We start from the raw sequence: 14,595 nt of genomic DNA, 5'->3' as shown, positions 1-14,595 counted from the left end.
TTTATTAGGATCTACGTCTCCCACTATATAAATGTTTAAATGGCATTCCAGGTGTGACAGACTCCCTTTATGTCAGAAATACTATGGGATAGTGGGGAACAAGGGCACCTAAGCTGTCCCTCAAGCTAGTGGGACCTATACTATCATTCTCAGGAATACTCCTAATGGTTGAGAGGCCTGAGTTTCCTTTCCAGCCCTGCACCTGTTCAGTCCTGATCTAATTCCCTCTGCCCCAGGGAGAGACGGAACAGGAGTGTTGAAAACCACAAAAAAAGACAGACAAGGGAAAAAACAAAACTCTATAACACACAGGATAAGAAAATCCAAGATTCAGGAGGAAAAGAGGAGCAGGAAGGAAGTACAAAATAACAGGGGTAAACTACACAACCACACCAAGCAAAAATCACAACTAAACACAACTTTCACCAGAGAGAATCTGGGGCACCACACCTCACAGACCAACACAGAATAAACTATAGCTGGCATGGGTAGAAGGATTCCAACAGTATGAATAGGAGGAGAGCAGATGTGATAGGTCTTCACACAACATGTTATTAAAGGAGCAAGCAGACTAGGTGAGATTAACTCCTGCTAGCCTGCCTATGAATCAGCACACAGCAGGTTGATGCTCGAGTCTGTGTTAATCGCACAAGCCAGAGAAACCATTGGGCAGAAGTGTTAGAATCTGCAATCTGAACAAAGTCCAATGCCCTCATGACAGTCTGTACAAATCTCAGTGTGAGTGACACTTTAAGAGTACCATTGTACGAAGTTTGCATCTACAGTGCTATATACTGTACATATGTGTGTGTATATATATATATACATATATGTGTATATATATATATATATATATATATATATATATATATATATATATATATATATATATATATATATATATATATATATATATATAAAAAATACATATATATAAGTAAAGGTTAAACTACAGATAAAAGCTTAGTTACATCTGTGATGAATTACTTGGCCTGTGGTCGTAAGTGTCAGCGGATTAGCAGGTAATTCGGTATCACACATTATCCATATATGCTAGACGTACTCGCTATCTACATGTGTAACCATTATCTTCATTCCGGTATTATTAAGGTTGAATAATTAAAAGTTATGTCCTTATATGAGACCTTATCTATATATATTGAGCGCAAGGTAATAATACCTATAAGATCCTTCCTGCAAAAACCTTTCGTACTCCTTGTCCTGATCAAAGAAAAGAAAACTCATTTCATGGCCAGTTAAGCTTGTCTGCAGTGTGGGAAGATAGTTCTTGGGTTTAATTTGCCTTTTGGACATAATTTTGCACTTGATGAAGTGTCGGGCATGTCAGCATATGCACTTAGAACCTAATTCACAGGAAAGTCTTCGCCCAGGTGACTTGGCAGACGAGATGTGCCCCTTCTGGCAATGGGAAATTCTGAACAGACAGTCCTCATTCCTGAAAATGGGATTACAGCTCACGACATGTATTATAAATACCTGTATAGCCTCCAGATTCAGACATGCAATAGTCTTCTTTATATAGAACGATCATTATTACTGACACTAGATTACCTAATTAATAAAAATTACCATTATTCCCCCGAGCGAAGCTCAACCTTCCTGCACTAAGAGCTGCACAATATATACCAGGATGCCTCTCTTACTTACAGCTACTTTCATCTATCATCTGACAGCACCACTTAAAGGAAACCAACCAGCAGGATTTTCATACATAAAGTAAAGCCAGTGCTATACTGGTTCTAGGATGCTGAATGTAAGCATAGCTTTTGTTCAGAGTTTGGATGTTTTATTTCAGAAATATGTGCAAGTAAAGTTCCAGTAATGCACTGCTATTTGATTGACAGGTGCAACAGGAAGGGAATATGTGGGTTGGGTTTTGCTATCTATTCTCGCCCCGTCTGCCTGCCTGTTTTTTCCTCCCCTGTCACCATCATAGATGTTAATTCTGGCACAGGCAGACAGACAGGTGCGGGAACAGATAACAAGACCCAACTCACATATTCCCTTCCTGTTGCACCTGTCAATCAAATAGCAGTGCATTGCTGGAACTTTACTTGCACATATTTCTGAAATAAAACATCCAATCTCTGAACAAAAGCTATGCTTACATTCAGCATCCTAGTGCCAGTATAGCACTGGCTTTACTTTATATATGAAAATCCTGCTGTTGGTTCCCTTTAATACTATTGAACCAGAACCTTTTGCATTTGACAGTTTGGCTTTAGTAATGAGAAAGTCTGTATTCAATGAAGACAGATTTTTTGCACATTTTGAGAATTAATTTTGAAAATTTTTGAGAATGAAAGATCAGTTATAGAGAAAAAAGACATCAATATATCTGATAGAGATATATTACAAAGTATTGTATTTTCACATGTATTATTGATATATGGAAAAAAAAACTATGGAAACATCTATCTGTCTTTAAGGTTCTATTATGGTTAATGGGGCCAACTATAAACATATATAGATGGAGTGACAATATGTATACTTTATCTGTGTGTCATCAAATTAGAAAATAACCATATAGTAGTAAATAGTATTTCAGTTTACTTCCATTTGCTTTGAAGGGAATCTGTCACCAGGTAGGGGCAGAGATTCTGATTCGAGCAGTGTGTCACTTATTTAGTGTAGTTTTGATAAAATCACAGTTTAATCAGCAGAAGATTATCATTAGAGGATTACTTGGCGTCCTGCAGATAGTCCAGCATATTCATGAGCTCTGTATAACTGCTAAATCTGCAGCAGAGAAAACAGTGATTTTATCAAAATGACAGCAAACAGCTCAGTAAGTGACACATCGCTGGAATCAGAGTCTCTGTCTCTACATTATGCCGCTCTCAGATGGGGGGGGCAAAAACCTGGTGACAGATTCCATTTAAAGGGAATGAGGTACAATACCAGACAACCCATGGCTAAAAGTGGTGGCATTTCTAGCAAAATAATAATTTAAAGGGGTTTTACCATCTCCAAGATTATGTCTTTATAGTAGTAGGTGTAATAATAATAATTTTAGCAAATACTTACAATTAGAAATGTAGTATAGTTCTCCTGATTCACTATGTAACTTACCTCATGTGAAAGGCATTGCAGGACCTTAGGTATCCATGGTTACAATCACACATATAGTCAAATTAACTAGTTAGTTGTTAGTGGTCATAACCATGGATACCTAAGGTAATGCAATGCCCTGAACATGAGGGAAGAGATATAGTGAATCCAAAGAACTATACTACATTTCTATATTTCATTGGAGGTATTTGGTAATATTATTATTATTACACCTACTACATATTGGGATAGGATCTTAGAAATGGGAATACCCCTTTAAATCTCCAGAGGAGTATTGCATACCTACATGGACTTGATGCTCTCCACAAAGAGAAACTTTCCCCCTTTGACCTTCATGGGAAAATTATATGTAAATTCTCCCTCTTCCCATAGAGCATGGCTGGCCTATAAGTCTCCCAATACTGATAGTGGTCTCCACAAGACAAAACAGTACCTGCCTAGACCTCTGTCAAGCACCCTTTAGCAATCAGTACCTTGCTCTGTACTGATGAGAGGCAAGGACCCTGAAACAGCTGTCTGCAGATGGGTGTCTTTTCCTTTTGGATAACACTTTTTTTGGTTAAATACAGGGATGATCGAATACCACAAATATTCACCGAATAGGTCGCCGCTATTCGACTATTCACAAATATTCGATGTGCAATGTAAGTCTATGGGAAACCCGAATAACAATTATTTGGGCTTCCCATAGACTTACATTGCGCATCGAATATTCGCATAGCGGCGACCTATTTGTCGGATATTTGCGAAGGCGAATATTTTGGTATTCGATTATCCCTAGTTAAATATCCCTAGTCTGGTGGCAAAGCTTAATGAATGGTCAGACATTGACTCATTGAGAACAAGGACACTAGAGAGAGAGTTTTTTCCCTCCTGTAGGAGCTAAGCTGCATACTTTTGCCTAAGGATTGTTGCTTAAAGCGGTATTTCCATCTCGAAGATCCTATCCCAATATGTAGTAGGTATAATAATAATATTAGCAAATACCTCCAATTAGAAATGTAGTATAGTTCTCCTGATTAGCTATATCACTTACCTCATGTTCAGGGCATTACAGTAGCTTAGCATCCATGGTTACAACTATTAGCAACTAACTGTCACTATATGATTGGTCATAACCATGGATATCTAAGCTGCTGCAATGCCGTGCACATGAGGTTAGAGACAAAGCTAATCAGGAGAACTATACTACATTTCTAAATGGAGGTATTTGCTATTATCATTATTATAACACTCACTACATATTGGGATAGGATGGGAGATAGGAATATCCCTTTAAGGCGGGCTTTGCACGTTGCGACATCGCAAGCCGATGCTGCGATGTCGCACGCGATAGTCCCCGCCCCGTCGCAGGTACGATATCTTGTGATAGCTGGCGTAGCGAAAATTATCGCTATGCCAGCTTCACATGCACTCACCTGCCCTGCGACCGTCGCTCTGGCCGGTGTCCCGCCTCCTTCCTAACGGGGCGGGTCGTGCGGCGTCATAGCGACGTCACACGGCAGGCGGCTAATAGCGGCGGAGGGGCGGAGATAGGCAGGATGTAAACATCCCACCCACCTCCTTCCTTCTATAGAGCCGCCGGTGGCAGGTAAGGAGATATTCCTCGCTCCTGCGGCGTAACACACAGCGATGTGTGCTGCCGCAGGAACGAGGAACAGCATTGCACCTGTCGCGGCAGCGTAATTATGGAAAAGTCGGAGCCTGCACCGATGATACGATAACGACGCTTTTGCGCTCGTTAATCGTATTATCTAGAATTTACACACAACGATGTCGAAAGTGACGCTGGATGTGCGTCACTTTCGATTTGACCCCACCGACATCGCACGTGCGATGTTGCAACGTGCAAAGCCGCCCTAAGTCTCCCTACATCAACTGGTAGTCTCCACTAGAAGTAACTCCCCTAAATTTCTAAGGGAAAACAGCACCTGTTTTCCTTACCCCAGATATCTGATTAATCTATGCTAGGGGTATAATCAATAATTCCCTATTTATTTGCTTCACTTTACCATGGCTATGGCGATTAATAATATTATTGATAAATATTCTGCTTCTCTACCTCTTCAGTTTCTGTTACTGGGCTGCTGTTTAGCCATTTACATTGGCCTACATGTTAACAGGTAGATAAGATCATGTTAGATAAGGCTGCTTTCACACATCCGGTTTTTGCTGTGCGGCACAATCCGGCTCTTTGCAGAAAAACGCAACCGGGTTTTTTTGCCGCCGGTTGAGTTTTTTCCGCATAGACTTTCATTAGTGCCGGATTGTGCCGCATGGCCTTGCGTTCGGTCCGGTTTTTGCCGGATGCGGCATATTTAGCCCATGCAGCAGCCGGATGGAACGTTGCCTGGCATGTTTTTTTGTCCAGCAAAAAAAAAAACGCATTGCGCCGCATCCAGCCGATGCGGCGCTTTTTCCAATGCATGCCTATGGACGCCGGATGCGGCGCGATGCGGCAAAAAACGCATCCGGACGCCGCATGCGTTTTTTTGCACGGCACATGCTCAGTAGCGTGCCGCAACCGGCAAAAACCGGACGGGCCGCATGTAAAAACTTATGCAAAGGATGCGGTTTTTTAGCCGCATCCGTTGCATAGGTTTTAGAGCCGGATTTAGCCGCACTGCTCTAACCGGATGTGTGAAAGCAGCCTAAGAATCGTTACTGTACCATTAAATGAAAGGGGTTGTCTGGAAATAGGTATTTGTTGACCTATCTACAAGATAGGTCCTCTATAGCTTATCAGTGTGGGGCTGACAACCGGTGACCCTCAAATGAGCTATTTTGTACTCCGGCGGCAGTCGGTTGTTAAAACTTTGGAAGGAGCCACTTCGTTCAAAGAGTAGAGGTCACAGCTTGGCTTTGCCGGCTACTACAGTAAAGCTTCTATCCAAAACAACAGGAGCCATCAACGTCTGACAGTGATCGCTACATAGTGAATAGAGGTGTGCTCAACAGCGCCAGTCAAAGTGTTTACATCCGGATGCTACCAGTGGAAATAACGGTTAATTGGTGGTGGACCCCCACCGATCTGCTATTAATGACTTATCCTGCAGATAGGTCATCAGTTACCTATATCTGCACAACCCTTTTAAAAATCTACCAATTATCCTAAATTATATACCAGGTTTTCAATCCACAGAAATAACATACCAATACAACTAGAATTCAGTTTCAGGGTTCTCATTCTTGGACTCCGTTAAAAGTAATGTTACAATATAATGCTGAGAATTAAAATCAATCAGCTGGATCTTTCCATATTGACAGTAAATGTTCAGGTATGGCTATTATAGGTGTTACTTTAACAATATTTCATTGTTTTCTGCTATAAAATACGGTAGGTAATAATGGACATTGAGTTAGTATGAGATATTATGCAATGGGTACAGTAAGAATCTTCATGGGGTAGGGGAGTAGGATAGGGGTAGGGGTAGGGGAGTAAGATAGGGGTAGGGGAGTAGGGTAGGGGTAGAGGAATAAGATAGGGGTAGGGGAGTAGGATAGGGGTAGGGGTAGGGGAGTAAGATAGGGGTAGGGGAGTAAGGTAGGGGTAAAGGAGTAGGATAGGGGTAGGGGAGTAGGATAAGGGTAGGGGAAGGGGAGTAGAATAAGGGTAGGGGAAGGGGAGTAAAATAGTGGTAGGGGTAGGGGAGTAGGATAGGGGTAGGGGTAAAGGAGTAGGATAGGGGTAGGAATAGGGGAGTTAAGATAAGGGTAGGTGTAGGGGAGTAGGCTGGGGTGAGGGTAGAGGAGTTCATTGCTAACTGTTATTATCATTATGTGCAAAATACATTCTTGAAATAGTGCCCACTTGGAAATATGAAGGGGAGGAATAAAGAAACTGTTAGGTTTTCTTACAAATGTTTGTTAATTTAGGATGATTCACCCCAATAATTCATTATGTACATAGAAGTATGTATTCCTCTACCTGGCCTCCAGTCTCGTAAGATATCAATATAAAAGTCTATACCAGTGGTCCCCAACCTTTCTGACCATCAGACCCACTTTTAGCTCTGAAAGAGGGTCGGGAGCCACATCCAGCTCGTGTCCCCTCATTGTAGTGACATCCAGAGCCCCCATTACCTTTACAATGACAGAGTAAGCTTTTCCAAAGAAATCACATCAAGACGGTATACCAAGATCCAGGGGATCCCACCATACAACCATTCAGATCTGCTCTTATGCATGGGTCTTCTTATAATTCACCATCTGGTGACCTGCTCTTCATATCTGTTTGCTAGACCTGATCCTTATGCACCAAGCTGGCAGACAGCCGTGAACAATATGTGGCTCCCGAGCCACAGGTTGGGGACCCCTGGTCTAGACACTGCTTCTGCTGAGTCACTGGATCAACAATAAGAATGTTTTTACCTGGGCCTAAACAGCCTAAAGACCCTATGTATGAACCTTAAAGTGTGTGGCATTCTAAACTCTCGTGCACCCATTGATTGTGAGTAGGGGGAAGGGGAGGCTTGACCTTGGTTCTCCAGAAAGGGCAGCAGCATCCAGGCCAAAACTGGGCAATTTAATGGATCTTTTGATTTACATATGCAATACATTTCAAGACATCAGATAAACTATAATCCCACATTATAGTTTTTGCACATATTGCTATCAGCTATGCTTTCATGCCATCATTGTGACATGTGGACAAAGCTAGACTCTGAACGCATGGAAAACCGAGGTGAACAAAGAATAATGAACATGGAATGAGGATCAGATATGTAATTCTGCTAGGAAATACATTGTTAGGCTTATCGGTAGGTCCATAACTTTGGACAGCCCCTGGTGTCCCACACTTCCCATATCTCTTCACTGCTTGACTCCAATGAGGAGGAGTTCGAAAGAAGCGGTGGTCAAGCATGTGCCCAGCTAATATAGTCCCTGGCTATAGATCTGGCAGAAACCTGCAAGCAAGGATGACTGAGGATACGCTCACCTCTTCGGACTATGCAAATACAGGCACAACCTGGTAACAGCATGTATGCATAAGACCAGTCAGCTGCTGCTCTTTTGCCCGGGCGGGCGATGGACCAACAGAAGTGAATATCAGCAGATGTAAACAGTGACAGGAGTATGGATGTCAATGACCCTCGCTTTCTCTCTATTAACAAATATGTGTAAATCAGTGTGGAAATGTGGGAAAGACATAGAAGAAGTAAAAAAGATATCAAAATGTTCTTATGTGTATGGGTGGCTTAATGGCTTGCACTCTTGTGTTACGGAATGAAGGGCCAAGGGTGTAAATCGGGACAGTGGAACATCTGCATAGAGTTTGTTCTCAGAGTTTGCAGAGGATTTTTCATGGTTCTATAGTTTCCTAAACATTTTTAAGTTAACTTGTACTGAATATCCCTACAGTGTTTTTATTTCATTGGTTACTTTTCTTTCTTATACAATATTTTAAAAATATACTAAATCTTATCTTGGGCTATTGAAGTCCTCAACTGACTTGGTGGCCCAACGGACATTAGACAGCTGTCAATGGTTCAGCCGTTCATTCGTCCAGCAGCTATCTCTCTCAATCACTCCATCCATAGGAGTTCTTGGCCAGTTGGGCACCATTGTGTTTTCTATGACATCTTATCTCGTCAAGAAGAAAAGGATCGCCCTCTGAGGAAGTAACTTGCGGACGACACGTACGTCGGGGTTTGCGGTATGCAGCATCACTTGACCATATACTACTAAAGTAGTTATTACCTGTCATTTATTTGCATTTGCACTTTTGGGCCTGTTTCAGGATTGGCCCCCAGACCGTATATATATATATATATATATATATATATATTGATGTTCAGATGTTCACAAAGTATTTGGTTTCTTGGGGATTTCTTTTGCACTGGCACATTTCATATAAATCCAATTCTTTACAGCCCTTGCATTCTATTATCTTTTGCATTGTTTTGGTTTACTTTTTATAATAGTATATTTGGTCTTTTTTGCATTGCCATGCATATTTGCTGATAATTGGGTACCTCCCTGTCCTTATTTCTATTTTGCATAATTTTGTCTTTTAATACTATTTTCAATAAAAGTTTTGGATTTTATTTATATACTTTGTCACTAATTTCCTTTTGCTGGTTTTGCCAACACTCCTTAAGGAATTTGTGATTTGTATATTGACTTTTGATGACTATAAACAGAGTGTTTTTTTATTTTTATATGATTAGGCTATCGTCTGAGTACATTGCGAATGACTAGTTCGGACGACTTTAGTTTAATTTGAATGGGGGCCTTAAAAAGTTCAGGAGACAAGAAAAACAACTTTATCAATAAACAAATGTATAAAACAAATGAAAAATTATAGCTGATTTGTTCTATGATCAATAACAAGCCCCTTACGGAAATTGAGCTTAAGGTTAATATGCCCCTTTCCTTACGTGGCACTACAGACTCCATTAGGTCATGTTGGCGCATTGATGATGACTCCCAGTTGTAGTCAGACAGCCAAACATGAGATCAATGATCACTTTACTTTTTTCTGTAGTGCTTAAACGGTTTAGGCCAAGTTTTGATGTTATCGAATATCCACAGGATAGGTAATAACTTCCCAATTGCGGGGTCTAACTGCTGGGATCCCCAACATTCCTGAGAATAGTACTCTTTTGTGGCGATTGAGCTCGATTTTCTCTGCTATAATCATCAGTGCCATGGAGAATAAAGGCATATATGAGTTATCTAAATGCCATTTTGACAGGGTTCCACGGAGAGAGCAACATTCTAGGAATTGATGGAATTGGGGATAGGGAGTGGGAGCTGTGGAAATGTGAACCAGCCCCAGTACAGGTGTCCTGTTTTTATGCTTACTGTGGGCATTAATTTATGTGCCATTGACCAAATACCCAAATGATGGTGTTCTAGGGGTGGTAGAGTGTCTATGTTAAGTATGGAATATATGATAATAAACAATAACAATTGAAGATAAGCAGTAGCAGTAAAATACCACAGTTTTGGGACAAAAGAAAGTATACTCCAATTTCTGCAAGGATCCCACCACAAGGTTATTCTCTACATATGGAATAACCACTTGAAAGAATTTCATATACACCAAAAAATTATCATGTTATATCACCAATGACTTACATAGATAAGGCCGGAGAAATATCTTTCTCTTAAATTGTGCAGCACAGATGCTTCATTTAGGCAAGTCAGCTCTGCCATGTCCTCCACCTTGGAGAATTTGGGGGGGTTCATCTTTTGGATATCATCCTTGCTTAGGCTAAATTTCTTTCCATTCTCCAATTCAACCATAACCTCATCACCTTTTTCTTCCTTGATACTTGCAGCTTCAAATCCATGTTTCTCAGAAGGGATCCAAACCTGTTTTTTGGCCGACCAATCTGCTTGGGCTGTGGGATTGTTCATGAAGTTCTTGTCCAAAAAGAGGAATTTCTCATCCTCGGTCAGTGGTTTTTGCGACATTTTGACTTAAAGATCACCTAAAAAAAGAATAACAAAAGCTTAATAATAATCAAAGGTGGTCAAAACAAAAAATAAATCATCTATATATCCAGTACATTTCAAACTAGCATTACCTCTCCAAATGGACTACAAACAGGACACAGGCAAGAGTAGAGGAAAGTTATTACTAGCTAGGCTTTACAGTTATGTTCTTCCTCATAAAATACCCCAACATCCCCATGTAATGGACCAAAATCCGGACTTTTTGGGTGTATTATTCTGGTGAGTGGTTAGGAAGGAAATAGGACAGTTGAAGGAAGGATAAGAATTTGAGATTAAAAGTACAGGAGGTAATTAACAGAATCAAAAGTCTACTTCTAGTAATAAGGAAACAATTAGCCTACAGGACCAGGTGATGACAAAGAAAAGGGTATAGATTTGGTATATTGAACTATATCTTTAAAGCTTTATAAAAGTTCCTGCCCTGAGCTAGACAATGCCGCTTAAAGAATGAAAAAGTGAAAGTTCAATTACTAGGGTGAATATAAGATATTGTTAGGGGAACGGAAGTACTTATACTGGTGACGAGCAATTCTATTAGACTTTGTATATGGTATGAAACCATATGTGATAAAGATCGCTTGATATTCTTTCTTAATGGTGCTGGTTGTGGTGGCATGAGGCCAACAATCACCCTTACAAAGGCTCATTACTGGTCATATCATGATGTCTATTATGCAGCTTTGATGGATACAATGTAGTTGAATGATGTAGTTTGACCATCTCTAGAACTACGCATGATAAATCAGAAAAAAATGCATAGAGGAAAAGGCTTTCATCTCTCTTGGTTTTTACAGATAGTTTGTATCTTGCTGCTATTCTTTAATCCATTTCCACTATTCAACTTTTTCCAGTAATTAGTGCAAGGAAGGAACTTACACTTGGAAAGCCCCTTTGAATTACACCAAGTTCCCACCAAAGCACGGCTTACTCCATACTTTGTAGACAATAAGGGTGTTATCTGCAGGAGATCTGCAGAGGAGGAATGTAAAACATATTAGTATGTTGTTTGGCTCAAACACAAACACAGATGAAAGACGAGTTACTAACCCTGGTGATAATCAACAATGTTTCACTGGTCTTTCTGGTAGATTCCAGATTTTGATAAATCCTTGAAAAGACCAGATTGGATGTAATTTATCTCCAACACTTCAAAAGCAGACTGTTACTGGTCAATAGGCTTCCTATGAAATGGTGTCTTAAGGTGCCCATGCACTTTAGATAGTAGTCTCCGATAGCTAAAAGTTATCCTTCTCGAACTACCCCATACATAATCATGCTTGGCCCAGCATGTCTGTATTTTCAATGGAGAACCTGAGTGAGCTGCTGCCAGATACTTCTGGCAAGAGCATGTATCTCAAGGAATAAAAAAGGATATGGCACTAAAATTCAACATGTTTCATCCTTCTCTTCCTTGACAGGAGACTCAAGATGTCCCATTGGCATTAGATCATCAGCCCGGTGGGTCCAGTTGACTTTAGTTTAATGTGTATGGGGGCTTATATCAATGGAGAAATGAAAAGCCAAATGAGACTGATGTCACTGTTGACACATGCACATTTAATTCATGCTACCCGAACAACTGCGGCATTTCTGAGCAGATATACTTTGAGAATCTGGCCTGGGAATAAAGGGAGACACCTGACTAATCCGATGTGGGCCATGGAAGATTTCTCCTTGCCCGCTTCAGTTGATTGATAGGTCTCTCCCTATAGTCCCTGAACGGCTTTTCGAAGTATATTTATTTTGAAACGGTGCAGTGCATTAGAGAAATGTACCTGAAGAGTGCAGCTAAGATTTGACTCATGCTGCCCGTGGTTCAGGAAGCATGAATCTAATGACAGGCTCCGTCAATATTTGATGTTCTAAAGTCATAGAACATGGAAAACATGGTGGCAAGACCCTCTCATTCTTGTCTTAGGTTACAAATAGTCTTCTTTATCGTATCTCTTATGTCTAGCCCAATTTATTATAATATACAGTATATATATATATAATATATATATATATATATATATATATATATATATATATATATAAAAGTTACAAATTATTTTTTTCTTTCTCATATCTCTTAAGTCTAGCCCAATATACATATACATACATACATATACATACATATACATATATATATATATATATATATATATATATATATATATATATATATATATATATATATATATATATATATATACATACATACATATACATACATATACATATATACACATATACATATATACACATATATATATATATATATATATATATATATATATGTATATATATATATATATATATATAAAAAAAAATATATATATAATTACTCAATGCCCTTGAAGGGTCAAAACCGAAATAAGTAGATTCAATATGCCAACGCTCAATAAGAGTGAAATGCTTCTCTTTGGAGCTGATGTAACATAATAATGCAATTTAATATTAATTATTTGCTAGAATTCCGTACTTAGCATATTAAACGTGTGCATATCATTAGGATATGAGAAGACATGGAGCTAGCACACATTTGCCAGCAGGGGTCCTTTGCGAGGACCCTTATAAGGCTATGTTACCCTGAAGACGCAGTAACTGATTCATAACAAATACCTTTTAGGGAGAAAAAAAAGTCAGTCTGTAGAAAGTAAAGTAAAACGTCAAGTAAAAGTTATGATTCCAAACGATGCTTCCTATACATTCCTGTTATCCAGGCAGCAGCATCCTCTCATAAGAGATAATCCTATATTGTGAGCAGGATAATCTTTGGCAATTAAAGGGTTTATTAAGTTTGGAAGAACTAATGCATAGAAAATGGACTTTTCTCTGGTTTATATACCTATAAACTGTGCTGTTATTTTGTGTCTCTATTTTGAAAATACAAAGATACATTGTAACTATAACATCTGTCCTGGAACATATGACACCATTAGGTGTTTGGGTTTTTTTTGGTTTTTTTTTGCAAAAATCCAATAAGTACAGAATAAACTGAAAAAGTATTCACTCCAAAAAAAGGAATTTGCCATCATTTCCAAAATGTACCTGCTCTTAGTCATCTGCACTTTGACATCTGTGACAGAAGCCCTCATTGTCTGAAAAGCTCTGACACTTTCACATGATACATTCAGCTTGTAGAAATGCAAGGTTAACCTAACACAGACTAGATAACCTGTGACATCTGACACATTCAACGTCTGCACAGGGACTGGTCTGACACATCGCTTGTTAACTAGTTAACTGCCAAAGAGTAGCCCCTCTTCTTATTCTTTCTATACTGTATATTTGAAAATCACACTATTTTGTAAATAGAATGATACCCAATCCTATAGTATAAACAACAGTGCCTACTTACAGATATCCAATTACTTAAGCAGAGGTTGGATTGAAGACAGAGACTGGAACCTGTACAGCTCACAGCTGGGACAGTCCAAATTCCCCTTCAGTTTGCAGTCCCTCTATATAGACTGAGCCATCTCCACAGTGGGAGGGATGGAGCATAGGGAGAGCTGGAGGGAGGGCTTGGGAGCTCATCCTCTTGCTCCTAGGTATGGGTTACTCAGTGCACCTTAGTACAGTGTGGATTTGACAGTAACCCCTCAGTTGCCATAATAGGATTTTATTTGAAGAGTACATTGTGATATGATTTTATCATTTTAGAACATATATATTGCACACTTGATCACTGCAAACTTTTTGATCCAACTTTTTTTTCCAATAGTTTACAAAAAAAAATCAGTAAACTTTGCCCTCTAAAGTTAAACTAGCACAATGCATGTATTGTTCTTTCTTACATACACACTGTGCTCATATCTTTTTAAGGGCTGATGTATACACCGACACTAATGTGCATAGTGTACATACATATTTGTAGATTGTAAGCTCTTATAAGTAGGGTCGTCATTATTTTTGCTTTAATTATTGTATGACTGTTTGTAAAGCACTGCTGAATATGTTGGCTCTATATAATAATAATAATAATAATAATAATAATAATAATAAATCACTGCTGAATATGTTGTCTCTATATAAAGATTATTATTTTTTTAT

At 39.2% G+C, this 14,595-nt stretch overlaps 1 protein-coding gene across 2 annotated transcripts in view; it reads right to left on the bottom strand.

Annotated features, from left to right (window-relative positions):
* The window catches only part of MYH11 (myosin heavy chain 11), a 153,404-nt gene extending 139,400 nt beyond the window's left edge, over positions 1 to 14,004 (bottom strand). For both annotated transcript variants that reach the window (XM_075317961.1, XM_075317963.1), the window contains exons 1-2: positions 13,901 to 14,004; positions 10,177 to 10,532 (exon numbers count right to left, since the gene is read on the bottom strand). In XM_075317961.1, coding sequence (XP_075174076.1) covers positions 10,177 to 10,515 — 339 coding nt within the window. In that variant the 5' untranslated portion in view covers positions 10,516 to 10,532; positions 13,901 to 14,004. The remainder of the gene's footprint in view (positions 1 to 10,176; positions 10,533 to 13,900) is intronic.
* Positions 14,005 to 14,595: the final 591 nt, after the last annotated feature.

Source organism: Anomaloglossus baeobatrachus, chromosome 7 (genome assembly GCF_048569485.1).
Source record: "Anomaloglossus baeobatrachus isolate aAnoBae1 chromosome 7, aAnoBae1.hap1, whole genome shotgun sequence".
Classification (NCBI taxonomy): domain Eukaryota; kingdom Metazoa; phylum Chordata; class Amphibia; order Anura; family Aromobatidae; genus Anomaloglossus; species Anomaloglossus baeobatrachus.
The sequence above is the reverse complement of the archived record's forward strand: the minus strand, read 5'-3'. Positions and strand labels throughout refer to the sequence as shown.